The 13,343-nt window shown below is 37.5% G+C and overlaps 1 protein-coding gene across 3 annotated transcripts in view; it reads right to left on the bottom strand.

The window, feature by feature from the left end:
- PARN (poly(A)-specific ribonuclease) overlaps window positions 1-13,343 on the bottom strand; it is a 48,454-nt gene that overhangs the window by 7,871 nt on the left and 27,240 nt on the right. For all 3 annotated transcript variants that reach the window (XM_032703579.1, XM_032703577.1, XM_032703578.1), the window contains exons 21-22: window positions 12,009-12,083; window positions 1,993-2,182 (exon numbers count right to left, since the gene is read on the bottom strand). In XM_032703579.1, the coding sequence (XP_032559470.1) occupies window positions 1,993-2,182; window positions 12,009-12,083 (265 nt within the window). The remainder of the gene's footprint in view (window positions 1-1,992; window positions 2,183-12,008; window positions 12,084-13,343) is intronic.

Genomic DNA, 13,343 nt, shown 5'->3' with positions numbered 1-13,343 from the left:
TATAGTTATTATATTTTATATTAAAATGGTTATATATAATATATAATAATATAATATATAAAAATATAAGTATTTTATATACCTTTGTCTGAAAGCAAAAAGAAAATGTTCCTCTTGAGTGAAAGACCACATGGTTTGCAGTTCCATATTATATCTAACCAGATTACACTTGAGAGGAAGCATTTACAAAAGATTAGTTGACAAAAGAATACAATCTAACTAGTAACAAATAAAAATAAAATTCATGTCAAAAGACCTGCATGAAAGGGAATTTGGGACAGAACAAAATCACTTTATCAATTGAGTAAGAAGAGAACAAAAATTCATGTAACATCAATTATAAAGGAAGGTCTGTCAACAAAATAATGCCTTCTATCCAAGGCTATCTAAGTGTTGATCATCTAAAACCAAAAAGCTGCTTCTTGTGAAATTTTACAACACTAGATAGAAAAAATATATTAAAACCTGCCAAGATTAAGTGCTTAGGCAAACAACTCATTGGGGTATGGCAAACTTCAAAGGAAAGAATTCACTGAAAATTTTATTCAGCGATTTTCCAAATTGTACATATGTGGCAATTCTCAAACTTATTTACAAGACAACAGCAAATCAGCTTTCTGCATTTACTATTTTCCATGTGCTGTCACCCTCACTATCTGCCTAGAACCTGTGATACCAACTTAATGACAGACCTAAACCTGAGCCACAAGCAAGCTGGTGCCAGGACAATCTGTAGAGCTCCCCATCTCTCCACAGCACACACTTCCAAGTTTCACTGAGTACAACAGTTCCATTAAACTAACTCCATTTGATATGGATTTTATCACCAGGTTCCTCCATATGGTTTTTTGAATCAAACACGTCTATAACACATTTAGAATTCCCACCATGACAAAAGCCATGAATATCTGACAGCTGGCCAAAATACACACCTGCAAAATCACAGGGTTATGTCAGTGGCAAGAACAGAACAAGTTGAGCATATTTGTTACATGACAGACCACATTTACAGGAAGATATAATGAGCTGGAACTTGTCATAGCATTCCCAAGAAAGACACAGCAAAAGGGACAGCATTGGTTTTGTGACCATTATATTTGGTCTGTTTAACCACAGGGTGGGAAAGGAGAGAGAGTCCCCCCCAAAAAACCAAACCAAAACACCACCTTAGAGAAATGTAGCTTGCACATTCCACTTAAACTTATTTTCATATATTTTCATATAGAATTGATAGAAAGAATGGTAATAACTTGATAGGTTAATTATACAGTTACATTAACACTAAAAGACCATTCTCACACACAGCTACACAGATGACTGAGAAAGAAGCTGCCTGTTACCCTCATATCCAAAACCTGTCATTAAGACGAGGGTAAAAATGGAACAAGAAATACATAAAGCAACAGACTGTGCCAGAATCAAAAGCAGCATGTCCTGACTTAATTTTGTCCTTCAAGTTTTATACCAAAAGCTTAAAGCCAGGTAAGTATCATCATTTGTCATCCTGTTCCTGAAGCATAAGGACAACTTCAGCAGGACTGCTCCAGAAGGTAATTCATGCCCTTCCTTGCTGCACTATTATCACCATGGAAAGTCATCCAAAAACCAGCATGGCCTTCAAAAGGTTATAAGATGACAGCTAAGTATCAGAAGACACAAGCCATTCAAAAGTATCAAATGAATGGAGAAAATAAATTTTTTAATGTGGTTATAAGGAATGATGCTGCTACATGAAGCTCAGAAGCTGTGATTTGACCTGTCCCCAAGATCCCAGAATTTAAAAATCTGTCTAATCACACTGGTGATGAAATTCTCTCTGCTCTTTCACTTCTCATCTTGCGACAGGTGATGTACCACTATTGATTTACATGCAAAGAAATAAATGCAGGAAAAAAACCCTCATTTATTAGTTAAGAACTACCTGAAAATTGCCAGACTTCTAACAAAAATGCAAGAAAAATATTAGAGTTGGCAAAGCAGAAGTCACCTCACCTGTTAACACAGTAGTACCGACCCTGGGAGATGTAGGGTGTGCACTGAGTTTTTAACCGTTTCCTCTCCATCTCCTTCCAACTGTCTTCTGTACATTTTCTCTTTGTCTGTTTGTCTTCATGTTTGTTCTCAACATATTCTGCATATGTCTGGATCCTATAACTTTCAGCATACCTGCTGGTGTTTACAGCTGTGGAGAAGAAGAGTGATGTTACATAGAGAACACTGAAATGACAGTATGTCCTCCCCCGAAATAACTGATTTTGAAAAGCAGGAGGCAGCGAGTTGTTTGTTCTGTTCATGTAAACCATTTCTAGTTCCATTGTTAGCAATTAAAACAAAAAAAAACAAAACAAAACCAACCCCAAATGCCACACGCTCCAAAAGTCTCAGTGTCTGAATTAGATGCTCAGAACTCTTTTGAGGGTCAGACTTCATGCAAAAAGAGTTAAATCTACTTAAGATGCTTCTTTTAAATTAGAAACGATCAATTCTTCAGTCGTAACCCTCTTCCAGATTGCTTGTTGGCAAGAAAAGATTTCCTGGATTTTTTCCCTTTTAGTCTCATTACTTAACCCAGCAGGTTTATTTTGCAAGTCTGCCAGGAAAAGACGACATTTGCAAAGCCTTTGCCAAAACTCTGTTTGATTGCTGTGAAACATAAGCTTATTTGAGCTGCATTTTTGGTTGCACAAGATATCCATGGAAGAAGCACTTAACTAATATCCAGCTGTTCCAAACTTGTATCTTTCTAATGTTTGGTCTCAATTTAACTAAAAAACACTGCCAGTTCAAGGTAGAAGGATTTCTGTCAATGCAAAATTAGAATCGCTTTAAAAATAAAGAAAAAAAAAACAACTTTCACTGCCTCCACTCAGCAACAATTTAACAACATTCCTTCAAGTCCCAGCATCTTCACAGCTCTCAGCCTCCAGCGAGCGAGCCAAGCTCTGGCCTGATGCCATCACTGTAACAGATGAATCAGCAAATTAAACTGACTGTCAACTGGTGTCTTCTGCTGTTTCCAGCCTAACTCTCTGAAAGAAAGTATTGTAAACCAACCAGTACACCAGTTTAAATATAAACCAAAACCAACCCAGCAAACCCCAGATTGTTTTTCACATAATCGGGCCGCACATTTTTAAAATACCGTAACTGTAGTGGAGACAAAATCCTGATTTTATTATGTCCTTCCAATTTTTGTGCAGCCATTTCAGATGCAAAGCCAACTTTCTTTTCTAGCTGAAGTGTTGTTATCTCCAGTACAGGTATTCTGTGCCACCTCTGGTCCAAGGAGTAGAAATGGCAAGCTCCAACACTGCATTTCAGAAAAGCTGAGGAATACGGGTGGATGGGTGGATTTGGTTTTCCTCCTCTTTCAGGACAGATCATCTATTCTGTATATTTGCTATGTTACAGTGGAATGAATTACCTATAATATGTGCCATGGCATAGAGATGCTGCTGCTGCAAAGCCTTTGTAATGCACATAAAACTGGGCCAAGAGTGTTGTATATTTAACTTTAATACCAAACATAAATAGCAGCAGTTCTGATTAACAGCTCCTGAGATTGGGGCACTAACCAAGAGGAGTGAGGCAAACCCCCCCTTAGATTTGTTTTGAACTGTGAAGTTACAGGATCTGTTTGCAGGAATTAGGAGCATATTTATTGCCCGTGGAGTTATGGTGCAGGCACCATGAATGAATTACTAAGGCTCACTGGAGTTTGCTGCATGCCAGCCCACATTCCTCGGGGTAACATTTGTTTAGTTAAACTCAAGTATGTTTTTACTTGCTAAACTCAAGCACAGCGTTACCATGGATCATCTGTTACACAGTCATTTGTTAAAACACAATAACCATTTCACGTTATTTGTTTTGCTACAAACTACGAACCAAAGTTACGGGTCTGCCATTTAGTTCCCTGATATACTCAGCCCTTTTTTAAGGAAGAAAAATAAAAATATATGCAGGCTAAAAATAATTTTAAAATAAATCTGTGTAAGAGTCAGTATTTTCGAACAAAGACAACTCTGCTTTCTTGAAATAAGGCATGTATTTTACAGCAACCCATTCATATGTCACACAGACACGTAAATATATACATATATATTTAATATAAAATATTACATGCTGAATATATTGCTTCATCATGGAGCAATTGAAATGAAGGCATATGGAGAAGTCTAAGGAGACACACACATAAATCAATCTTGCATGGTCTTGAGCTGAAGAGCAGCTCTCTGTAAGAGTTTAAAATATATTTTCTCTGATGCTTTTTTGATGAATGCTGTCCGTATTGCCAACCAAAGCAAATACAGTTACATCCTTCTGCATTGCCAGCAGAAGAAATGCATTGCTAGAATGCTTTGTGAATTCTAACAAACTAAAGAGAACTTAGGGAAGTTATTTCCTTATTTATTAAAATTTTAAGAGAGGAGACAACTCTTCCTGTGAGAAACCTGACCTAGTAACCAGCTCTACATGGCTGCATTTCACCACACATTATCTGCAGGCCTGAAGCAGAATAACAGCAATTGCAAATTATTTTCGGAAAAGCATTTCTGGAGGACTCATCTTCTCTAGTTATCAGGCAAGATATTGAGCAGGCTGACAGTTGTCGAGTGATCCAACAGGAATGTGTACAGAGATACTCTTTTGCCAAGTCCTTGCTTTTATGCAGAGTAAAATCCTGACAGATGGCCACTGACAATATTAAGCCTCTTAATAAATAGACAAATATGTCAGAGAACTGTGTAGGTAAAAGAAAAGCAACAATATACAAATAAAACAAATACACAGAGCTACACAGATTAAGGCTGCAATACTGAACACTCAGGCTTATGAAATCCTGAAGTAAAATTTCACCTGTGAAGCCTCAAAGTGACCTTTGTATCGATGCTGCCTCAATCTTATCTGATCATGTTCTACTTCAAACATGGGGCTGCTGCCTCAGACTGTTCAATTAGTGAGCAGCTAAGGCAGTATTTTCTTTTACTCTCATTAGTCACTCCTTGGTTCCACAGCCTTTTTTATTGCCTTCTAGGGCTGTCCATGCTGCACCTAAACAACCACGTTTCTTTAGCAGGAAAGAAGCAATCCTGGGAGTAACTATGTAGCAGTTATTGCCCTATGGAGTATGTTACTCTTAGCCCTGACAAAAGGTTAATTCCAAAAGACAACTAAATGTAGTGGATTAGACCATTTTCTTCAGTCTGGTTACAAAAATTGTGAAAAAACCAAAAAACAAACAAAACAAAACAAAACCAAAAACAAACAAACAAAAAACCCCCACCAAAACACCACAAATGAAGGGAGGTAAAAGACTACATTAATCTTCACTATCCATGAAGAAAATCTCAACTTAGTAAAAACCACTGACTGAACAGAAACAGAAATTAAGGCTGGTGAACGTGCATTTTCTTGCTCCAAGGAATCAACATATTAGAGACTGATGGAGAAAAGTAATTTAACAATTTGAAGGATCCATAGTCTCTGAATTCTATTTAATAACAGCAACAATCTGCAGGCTGTATCAAAACTGAAAACACCAGTTTGCACATGGTGCTGCCCATCCCTTTGTTTCCTCTCCTGTATTAGCTTAAGATAGAATCTGCATAGGCACATTCTTCTAAAATAGACCTAAAATAAGAGTATTTTACAAAGGTTGTCATCTCTCTTGGTATCTGAATCCAGAACAGGGAGCATCAAGGTGGTGACAAAGCAGCTGTTCACTTTATGAAGAGGATGGCAAGTTACAGAGCAAACCAAAATAAACCTTTGGATCTCCATGCTGGAGAAAATGGAAAAATGATTAAGTGATCTGAAGGAAAAGAGTTTTACAGAAGAAACAAAAAATGCCAAGTACAAAGCATGGCAAAGAAAGGGAAAGATCCTTAGGCAACGTTTAAACTTGAAATATTTCTCTTGATGAAGAACACAGATGACGGTATAGTCCAGTGAGACATCTCATGCTATGCACATGTAAGTAGATTCTTATAAAGGATTTTAACTCCCTTAAAGATGAAGTCATTTAAATACTGAAAGAATTCAAGCTGCTTAACCTTTGCACCCTGTTTAAATACCTCGGTAATACATTTTGCAGCTTTTGTTTCAACTCATTTCAAAAACTCCAAATCAAATGAAAAGGTGGTCACGATGCTTCCAACATTACATTAAGAAAAAAACCCTAATATATTCAAACTTACAGAGTACAAAGGGTATTTTGGGTTTGGGGTTTTTTTTGTTTATTTCTTAATTGATGAGAAAAAAGTATGGCTGCAGGTGCCTTGAAGGCAAGTCTATAATCTGTCTTCTTAATTCCACATCAGTACTGCTGGAAGTTGTACAATAGCTATCTCTAGATATGATTTATACCACTGGTTCCACTGTAAAACCAGTAATTCATTTTCCTGGTGCAGTCAAGATTCCTGAAGAGAAGCAGAAATCCACCACATCTCAATCCCTGCATTTACTAGTACAGGACTGGTTTTGAACAAACACTGCAGAATTTTAACTTTGAGGATGACTAGTGAAGTGTTCGGATCCGTGTATGTACAAATTCAAAGTGTAACATGTCCAGAACATTTCTGTTCTGGTCAGAAAGGCACAGTGTCTGTTATCACACAAAGCACAGAGAGCTCAGACCTGCAGGACTTTTCAGACAGAAATGGAACACACAGTCTGATTTCAGCTGATTTCCTCTTGGTAGGAGATGAAGATGGAGAATCCCATGTTGCTCCTTGGCCCCTGCTCCAAACCACCTGGTCTCGTGCCTTTTAAAAACCTCCAGGGACAGTGACTCCACTGCTTCCCTGGGGCAGCCTTTGCAATTCTTGACAACCAGTCCAGTGAAAGCATTTCCCTAATATCCAATCTGAACTTTCCCTAGTGCATCTGCAGGCCATTTCTTCTTGTCCTATTGCTTTGTTACCTGGGAGAAGAGACCGACCCCCACCTTCCTTCAACCTCCTGGCATAAACTTCCCATTAACTTCTTGGTGAGAACACAGTATGTGAATTTTTGTTAATGTAATTTTTCAAAGACTCTGGGTAATACAGTACATAGTACCTGCCCTTTCCCCAAATTCAGTGAGAAGAGCCTGATACATGCACGATCTCAAAATGCTTTCATATTTTGAAATGCTGGTAGTAAGCACTCATGCTAAGCACAGGGTTCTACAGTAAACCTTATAAAACACTAATAAGCCATAAAGTCCAGCCCTGTCTGAGAAAAACTCACGAGTTCAGAAAGATTAATGATTTAAACACAAATCATTGAAAGGCCGTCACAATTTCAGCTGCTGCACCTGCTTTAGTCCATTGCTCCCCTGCTGTCTAAATACATTGGCCTGCTCAGTGCCCAGAGGAAGAAGATATCCTGTACACACTAAATTCTGTATGAGCTCATGTATCAGGGCACCAACACATGGAAGAACTTAACATTATTTCAATGCCTGCCATTTATGACAAGCAGTTGCTTTTCACATGTATTTAAAATTTCAAGTTAAGTGTATTTATTGCATTTTAAAACAGCAAGAAAAACATTCCCAGGAAGATTCTTGAGTTAAAATTACTCTAAAAATCGAACCAGTGGTCTTAAAATATTGCAGAAGTTATTCATAATCAGAACATAGATGTTATTAAACTGCACACCTGAGCCTTAGGTAAAAAGAATTAAGTGCAAGTGTTGACTGCCAAGGGAAAATAAATCATGTATATTTTTGAGGTACCACTGATAAACTTGCCCATTATTTTCATTAACATATAACCATGTCAAATGCAAGACCTAAAAGCCAGAACTGTATGCCAAAAGTTGGTTCTGGGGTTTGTTCCACCCGTGCACACACTGCTTTATCTTTTGCCACCCATTTCACAAGTATGTGCTTCATGTCTGACACAAATGCTGAGCCCACACGAAGCACAACTTGGCAACAGAAAGTTTTGTCTCCCAGACGTCCAACTAAAGGAATATCAACCATTTAACAAATTCTTATTAATTACCTACTTCAAACAGCAAATTCCAGCAGAAGACAGATTGTGTTTAATGTCCATTCTTGTTTTCAGGTGCTGAAGTTTATGTTCTAACTGTAAAGGGTAACATGATCTGGTACAAGAACAAACCTTTTCTACTCCTAATAAATTTGAGAGGCTGCCAATATGTGAGTCGCACGAATAACCAAATAAAGTGAAGATTCTTGGACATTATTATAGGCAGCAAAATGAAAAGTTTAAGTCTTGACTCTCGTTTTCCAAGGTTTCTGGTTTGTGTGTTTTAAACATGCCATACTCAGTTTGAAAGTTAGGAGCAGCTCCAAAATTGCCTATAAAAATACTGCCCTTTCCCCTACTTATTTTTCAGGGGAAAATAAGCAAAAGAGGAAACAAGTCTTTTTATGCTCTGCAAAGATTCATGGGTTCTTCAGGGTAACAGTTTAACAACTAGAAAATTGGGATGTGCATTCTCCCTGGCAACACCCACACTAATTCCCATGTGAAATTTGAAGAGCTGCTCATTAGTTGAATTCAGCTGATCAGATGTATCCTTTTCAAACAGAAAAGCACATGGCCCAATGTTTTATCAATCAGTTTGGGACCAGGGCTAATGGTTACCATCCACAATATTACCTAACTGAGGAACATTGTTTTAAAGAGCACTGGGGGATGAACAGATACGTTTTATTACCTACACATTCAAAATGGATTTCTATGCATATTACCATGAGAAATCCAACATATTCCCAGGGTGCTGATGAACAAACTTTTAGTCCATTTAAAATACCTGAAGCCAGGAGAGTTAGAAGCAACAGAAACAGCAAAGCTCAGCAGAGCACAGCAGAAACAGCTTACACAAAGTGTCACATTTTAGGAGGTCTGCCACCGTAGAGGTTCAGCATGATAATTAATTATTTGAAATGTGAAAGACAACTATCAGAATTTCAATACAACTCTTAGATACAGTTACACAAAACTAGTACTACAGACAAATCATATTTTAAATTGTCTTATAAGACCTACAAATCTGAACAAATTAAAAGGCACTGGAGATAAGTTTTTAAGAAACCAGAAAGATCCATCAGCTGGTTATCCTGAGTGTGTTTATCACGGAAGGATGGTAGAACAGTCTTTAAATCATCTGCTGTTCAAGTCTATAACTTTACATTAGTTCAGCCAAATACTCTGTATTTGGATCACTGCTGCAACTAAAAAACAAAGACACCTTCCAGATATAAATGGAGTTTAAAAAATCTGGTAGACCTAGAATCAGATAACACTCCATGCAGGTTATTACAAAACTGATCCTATTTTCATAGCTTTTTCACACACAATTCCCTTATTAAAAAGGTGCAAAGTAAGTCTGGAGGTTTTTGCAGTGCTCAGGCTCATCTATAATGCAAATCTGAACACTTCATCAAAACTTCCAAACACTCTTCATGTTCTCAATCCATTTATGTTCCAATAAATGCTCTTGTTGCACAAGTGCTTTCTCAATTATATGTATCAATACCAGCTCAGAGTCAGAAATGTCTTTAAGAGATAAGCATAGAAGTAGGTCTGCAACAACATCTTGAGTTGTATCACACTGTTTGACAGTTCTCCAAGGCTTTTTATACAGTCCAGAAGATGCAGACATTTAAATAAACAGGTTAAAAACCAGGCCACATTATTAGTTTTTCCTAAGTTCTTCACATAAGCACATCTCACTAAATCACAAGTACAAACAGTGACTTTTATTGCCAAAGCAGTTCATTAAAGAATTTAAGATCAGGAAATAGAATAAAAGAATTAATTTTATGACCTGTTTATTACAGAAAAGAAAAAAAAAACCCACAAACAAAAAAACCAACCAAAAAAACCCCCACTCAAAAAAAAACCCCAAACCAAACCAACCAACCAACCAAACAAAAACCACCAAGAGTTTTTAGCAATTTTACAGTGAAAATCTCACAGATTTTTGGTAACTGAGGTTGCTGTAGCTTATCAGCTTGGTTGGCTCACTGCTTTGACTACGAGAATCTATTGACCTGATTTCATAAAATCTATAAAAGACTATAATCACCTGAGCTTTCAAACAAATAACATGTTTTCTAGCATGTAGGCCACAGATCAAGCCTCTCTGTTTGTCAGAGCACCAAAAAAAAAAAAAAAAAGACACACAGACAGAACAGTGCCAGAAAGATTCAGTTTAAATATTCTGCAAGCATTCGGCTCTTTCCACAATACAGAGTTGCTGTAACAAACATAAAACAACAAAAAAACATACCATATAAAAACAAAGAAGTGGTGGTAATGTGTATACCAAGCATTTTGACAATGGGTAAGTAACTGAGGTGAAAGCAGTGGGGAATTTACTGCAGCAGCATCTAGGAAGGTTTTACTTGACATAATTCTTTATCTGGAACTTCTCACCAGAAGTTACATCACCCTTATATCTACATATACATGAAGAAACAATGGCTCGTGGTGCTATGGAGCAATTGCTGTAAGGAGGCTGCTGCAGAGCTCTCCAAATCCTCTGCAGAGCCCTGGATGGACGAGGAAGGATGATAAACCCCCACAGGGTGTTAATAAGGAATTACAGAGATGCACTGATTGTGCATCCACAACCTGAAAGCCTCTTTATCTGAGCTTAGGAACATGGATGATGGGCAACTCAGTGGGCTTTACTAATCTGGTTTTTTTTTTTCTTTTAAGACCTTAATCATGGGAATTCTGGCAGGATACCTCTTAAGTGCAAACAAAATTTCAGCCACTTAATCAGAAGTGCTACATATACTGCTGTTCTTGCTGGCTCCACAACATTTGATGAAGCATTTCAGTAAACAGGGATGGCACTACCATAACATATCCCAAATGATCATCTCTGATGGTCCACTCCCAGTCATTGTTCCCAAAAGTTAAGTTTATAAGTCAGTCCTCAAAAGCATACCAAGGAACTACAGAAACCACTACAAGCTTGTGGATCCAGCTACAGTCAACCAAAAACCTTAAAAACCTCCACCCAAATACACAACTAAAACCCCCCCAAAACAACATAAAAACCTAATGTAAAAACCCTCCACACCAAGAACATCAGAAGAAATACTTTCAGTAAATTCAGAGATGTTGGACTCTTCCTCTGTTTTTAACACAGTTCTTGATTAGTTGTTGATGATTTCTCCTGTTATTTATTCCATATTTCATGATGATATTTAGATAATGTTTTGTTCCGTGCTTCTTATACTGAAAATGGTTCTTTCTAGAGTACCTTGCACAACTGTAAATAGTAAAATATTGTTATCTGTCCTAATTATGTGAATTAGAAATGTGGGTTCATTGAGTGTATTTATTCAGTCATGTACAATTTTTTTCTTTAATCTAACCCCTCTCCTAAGATCTAAACCAAGGAGCAATACCTAAAAAAATCCAAATGCAATGAACTTCCAAGAAAAAAGGTTAAATGTATAGTTCCTACAGAACTTACGCCCATCAACTCTTTTCAAAGCTAAGCTCATAAAGTCAAATAAAAATTGAAAAATCTCTGGAGAGATTGCACATTGTAAATGCACAAACTTTAGACACATCAGCAGTCCAGACTATTCAAACTGTTACTTTGCACGTGTTCTACAATACACCAAAAGGCTTCTCACTTCATTTCTTTCTTGCAAACCAATCTAAACATGTATCAGCCCAAAGGATATTTGGAGGCAAAGACCATAAAAGTCTTTGACAGTTCTCCTCTGTGCAAACAATAAATAATCTCAATAAATACTCCACCAAGTGAAGGAACCAGCACTGCTCTACCTACAGGTTTGGGGACTTAGAGGATCATGGAATGAAACATTAAACTCTCAGCCAAGTCCAGTCTGGGCTTGTCTTTGCTGCCCCACATGTGCTGGTACTGTAAAAGTCTAATTCCTCTGAGCATCAGAACCAAGTCAGTGGTTCTGCCATGGCAATCACAGACCCTGTGGGCTCAGGGCATTTTACAGGAGCCAGTTGAAGCCTTAATGCCAAAGTAAATCCAGCAACACTCACCTATTGGTACTTGCTCTGGCTGGCTCAGTGACACAAATGCTGATGTATCATCAATCCACGACACCTGAATGTTACCTAGAAAAGGTAAAACAAATTATTATGACTATTTTTATCTTAGGCTCAGTCACAGATTTTATCTGATGTGACATGACATAAAAGAAGAGAGTCAATTAACAGTAACTGCACCTGCCAAGGCTTTTGCCCACTGTAAAGGTGTGCAGTGCATGCACATGGGCCTGGAGCTGTTCAGAAATTTTGGGCTGCATGTGCCCCCTGTACACCCTCAGACCCTCATGTCCTCCCTTCACGGGTTCTATACAATTCTACTCAATCAATTGAAGCAATTTGCTGGGAATTTCAGCCCTTGACTCAGATAAAACCAGCTCTTTGGGTGCTGATGAATTCCAGTAGAGTGGGGCGGGCAGAAGATTGATCACACGAATAGAGAACTCCAGTTATTGTGACACTAAATCTTCAAACTCTGGTTTGTTTGGATCCCATCTCCCATCATTTCCTGCATGTGCAATAAAAACTTCATTTGGGTCAATATAAGGACAAATGCACAAAATCATGGACCTCATTTGGAAGCTGTTACAATGGAACAGTGACTGGAAGTAAGTTCCTCTATTCATCAAGCAGTTAGTGCATTTTCTGTGTGAACGGCTTAAAATGTCACATTAGCACTAAAAGAGCTCATAATCAAGCAAAAACAGAGGAAAGGATTCCCACTCCAGACACAAAGTCTTATTATAGTCTGAAATCCATTTACATCTCCTGTCTGCATCTAAGTGCTCTACTGTTAGCACAGTTCAGATATTGAAAATTGGTGCCATTTTTTTTCAGGTAGACTAGGAAATCAAGTTATATATAATGTTACAGCACCATTTAACCTTCAGACATTACAAGGTTAAAAACAATGATGCAAAAAGGCTTAAAAGACATTTATTCTCAGTTGTTTAATCTATTTAAATCTAATTTAGCCTACAGGTTACAAGGTTATAGCAGTCTCTTCTGAAATCCAGCCAGATTATAAACAGATTTTCTAATTATAAAAAAATAAAAGCCTAGATAGATTTCATTTGCATGCTATGTATTTGAGCAGCCAGCTATTTAGGAGTTTAAGTTATAATCATTTTGATCATTGCCAAAACCATAATTAATTCAGTATGGTTTCTGACATTTCCCTGTACTAAAGGGCTAAGGCTGCTATTAAGGAGAGCCTACACTGAGATTTCAGATGTTAGAATTTCTTTAAACACTTTTTAGGGCAAATAAATTCAATTTCTCATAATTCAGCTTTGAAGAAGAACACAGGTCTTTGTTGCCTGTGGGTAA

The sequence above is a fragment of the Chiroxiphia lanceolata genome, chromosome 16, assembly GCF_009829145.1.
Source record: "Chiroxiphia lanceolata isolate bChiLan1 chromosome 16, bChiLan1.pri, whole genome shotgun sequence".
NCBI classification, from domain to species: Eukaryota; Metazoa; Chordata; class Aves; order Passeriformes; family Pipridae; genus Chiroxiphia; species Chiroxiphia lanceolata.
This window is presented reverse-complemented; position numbering and strand designations above follow the sequence as displayed.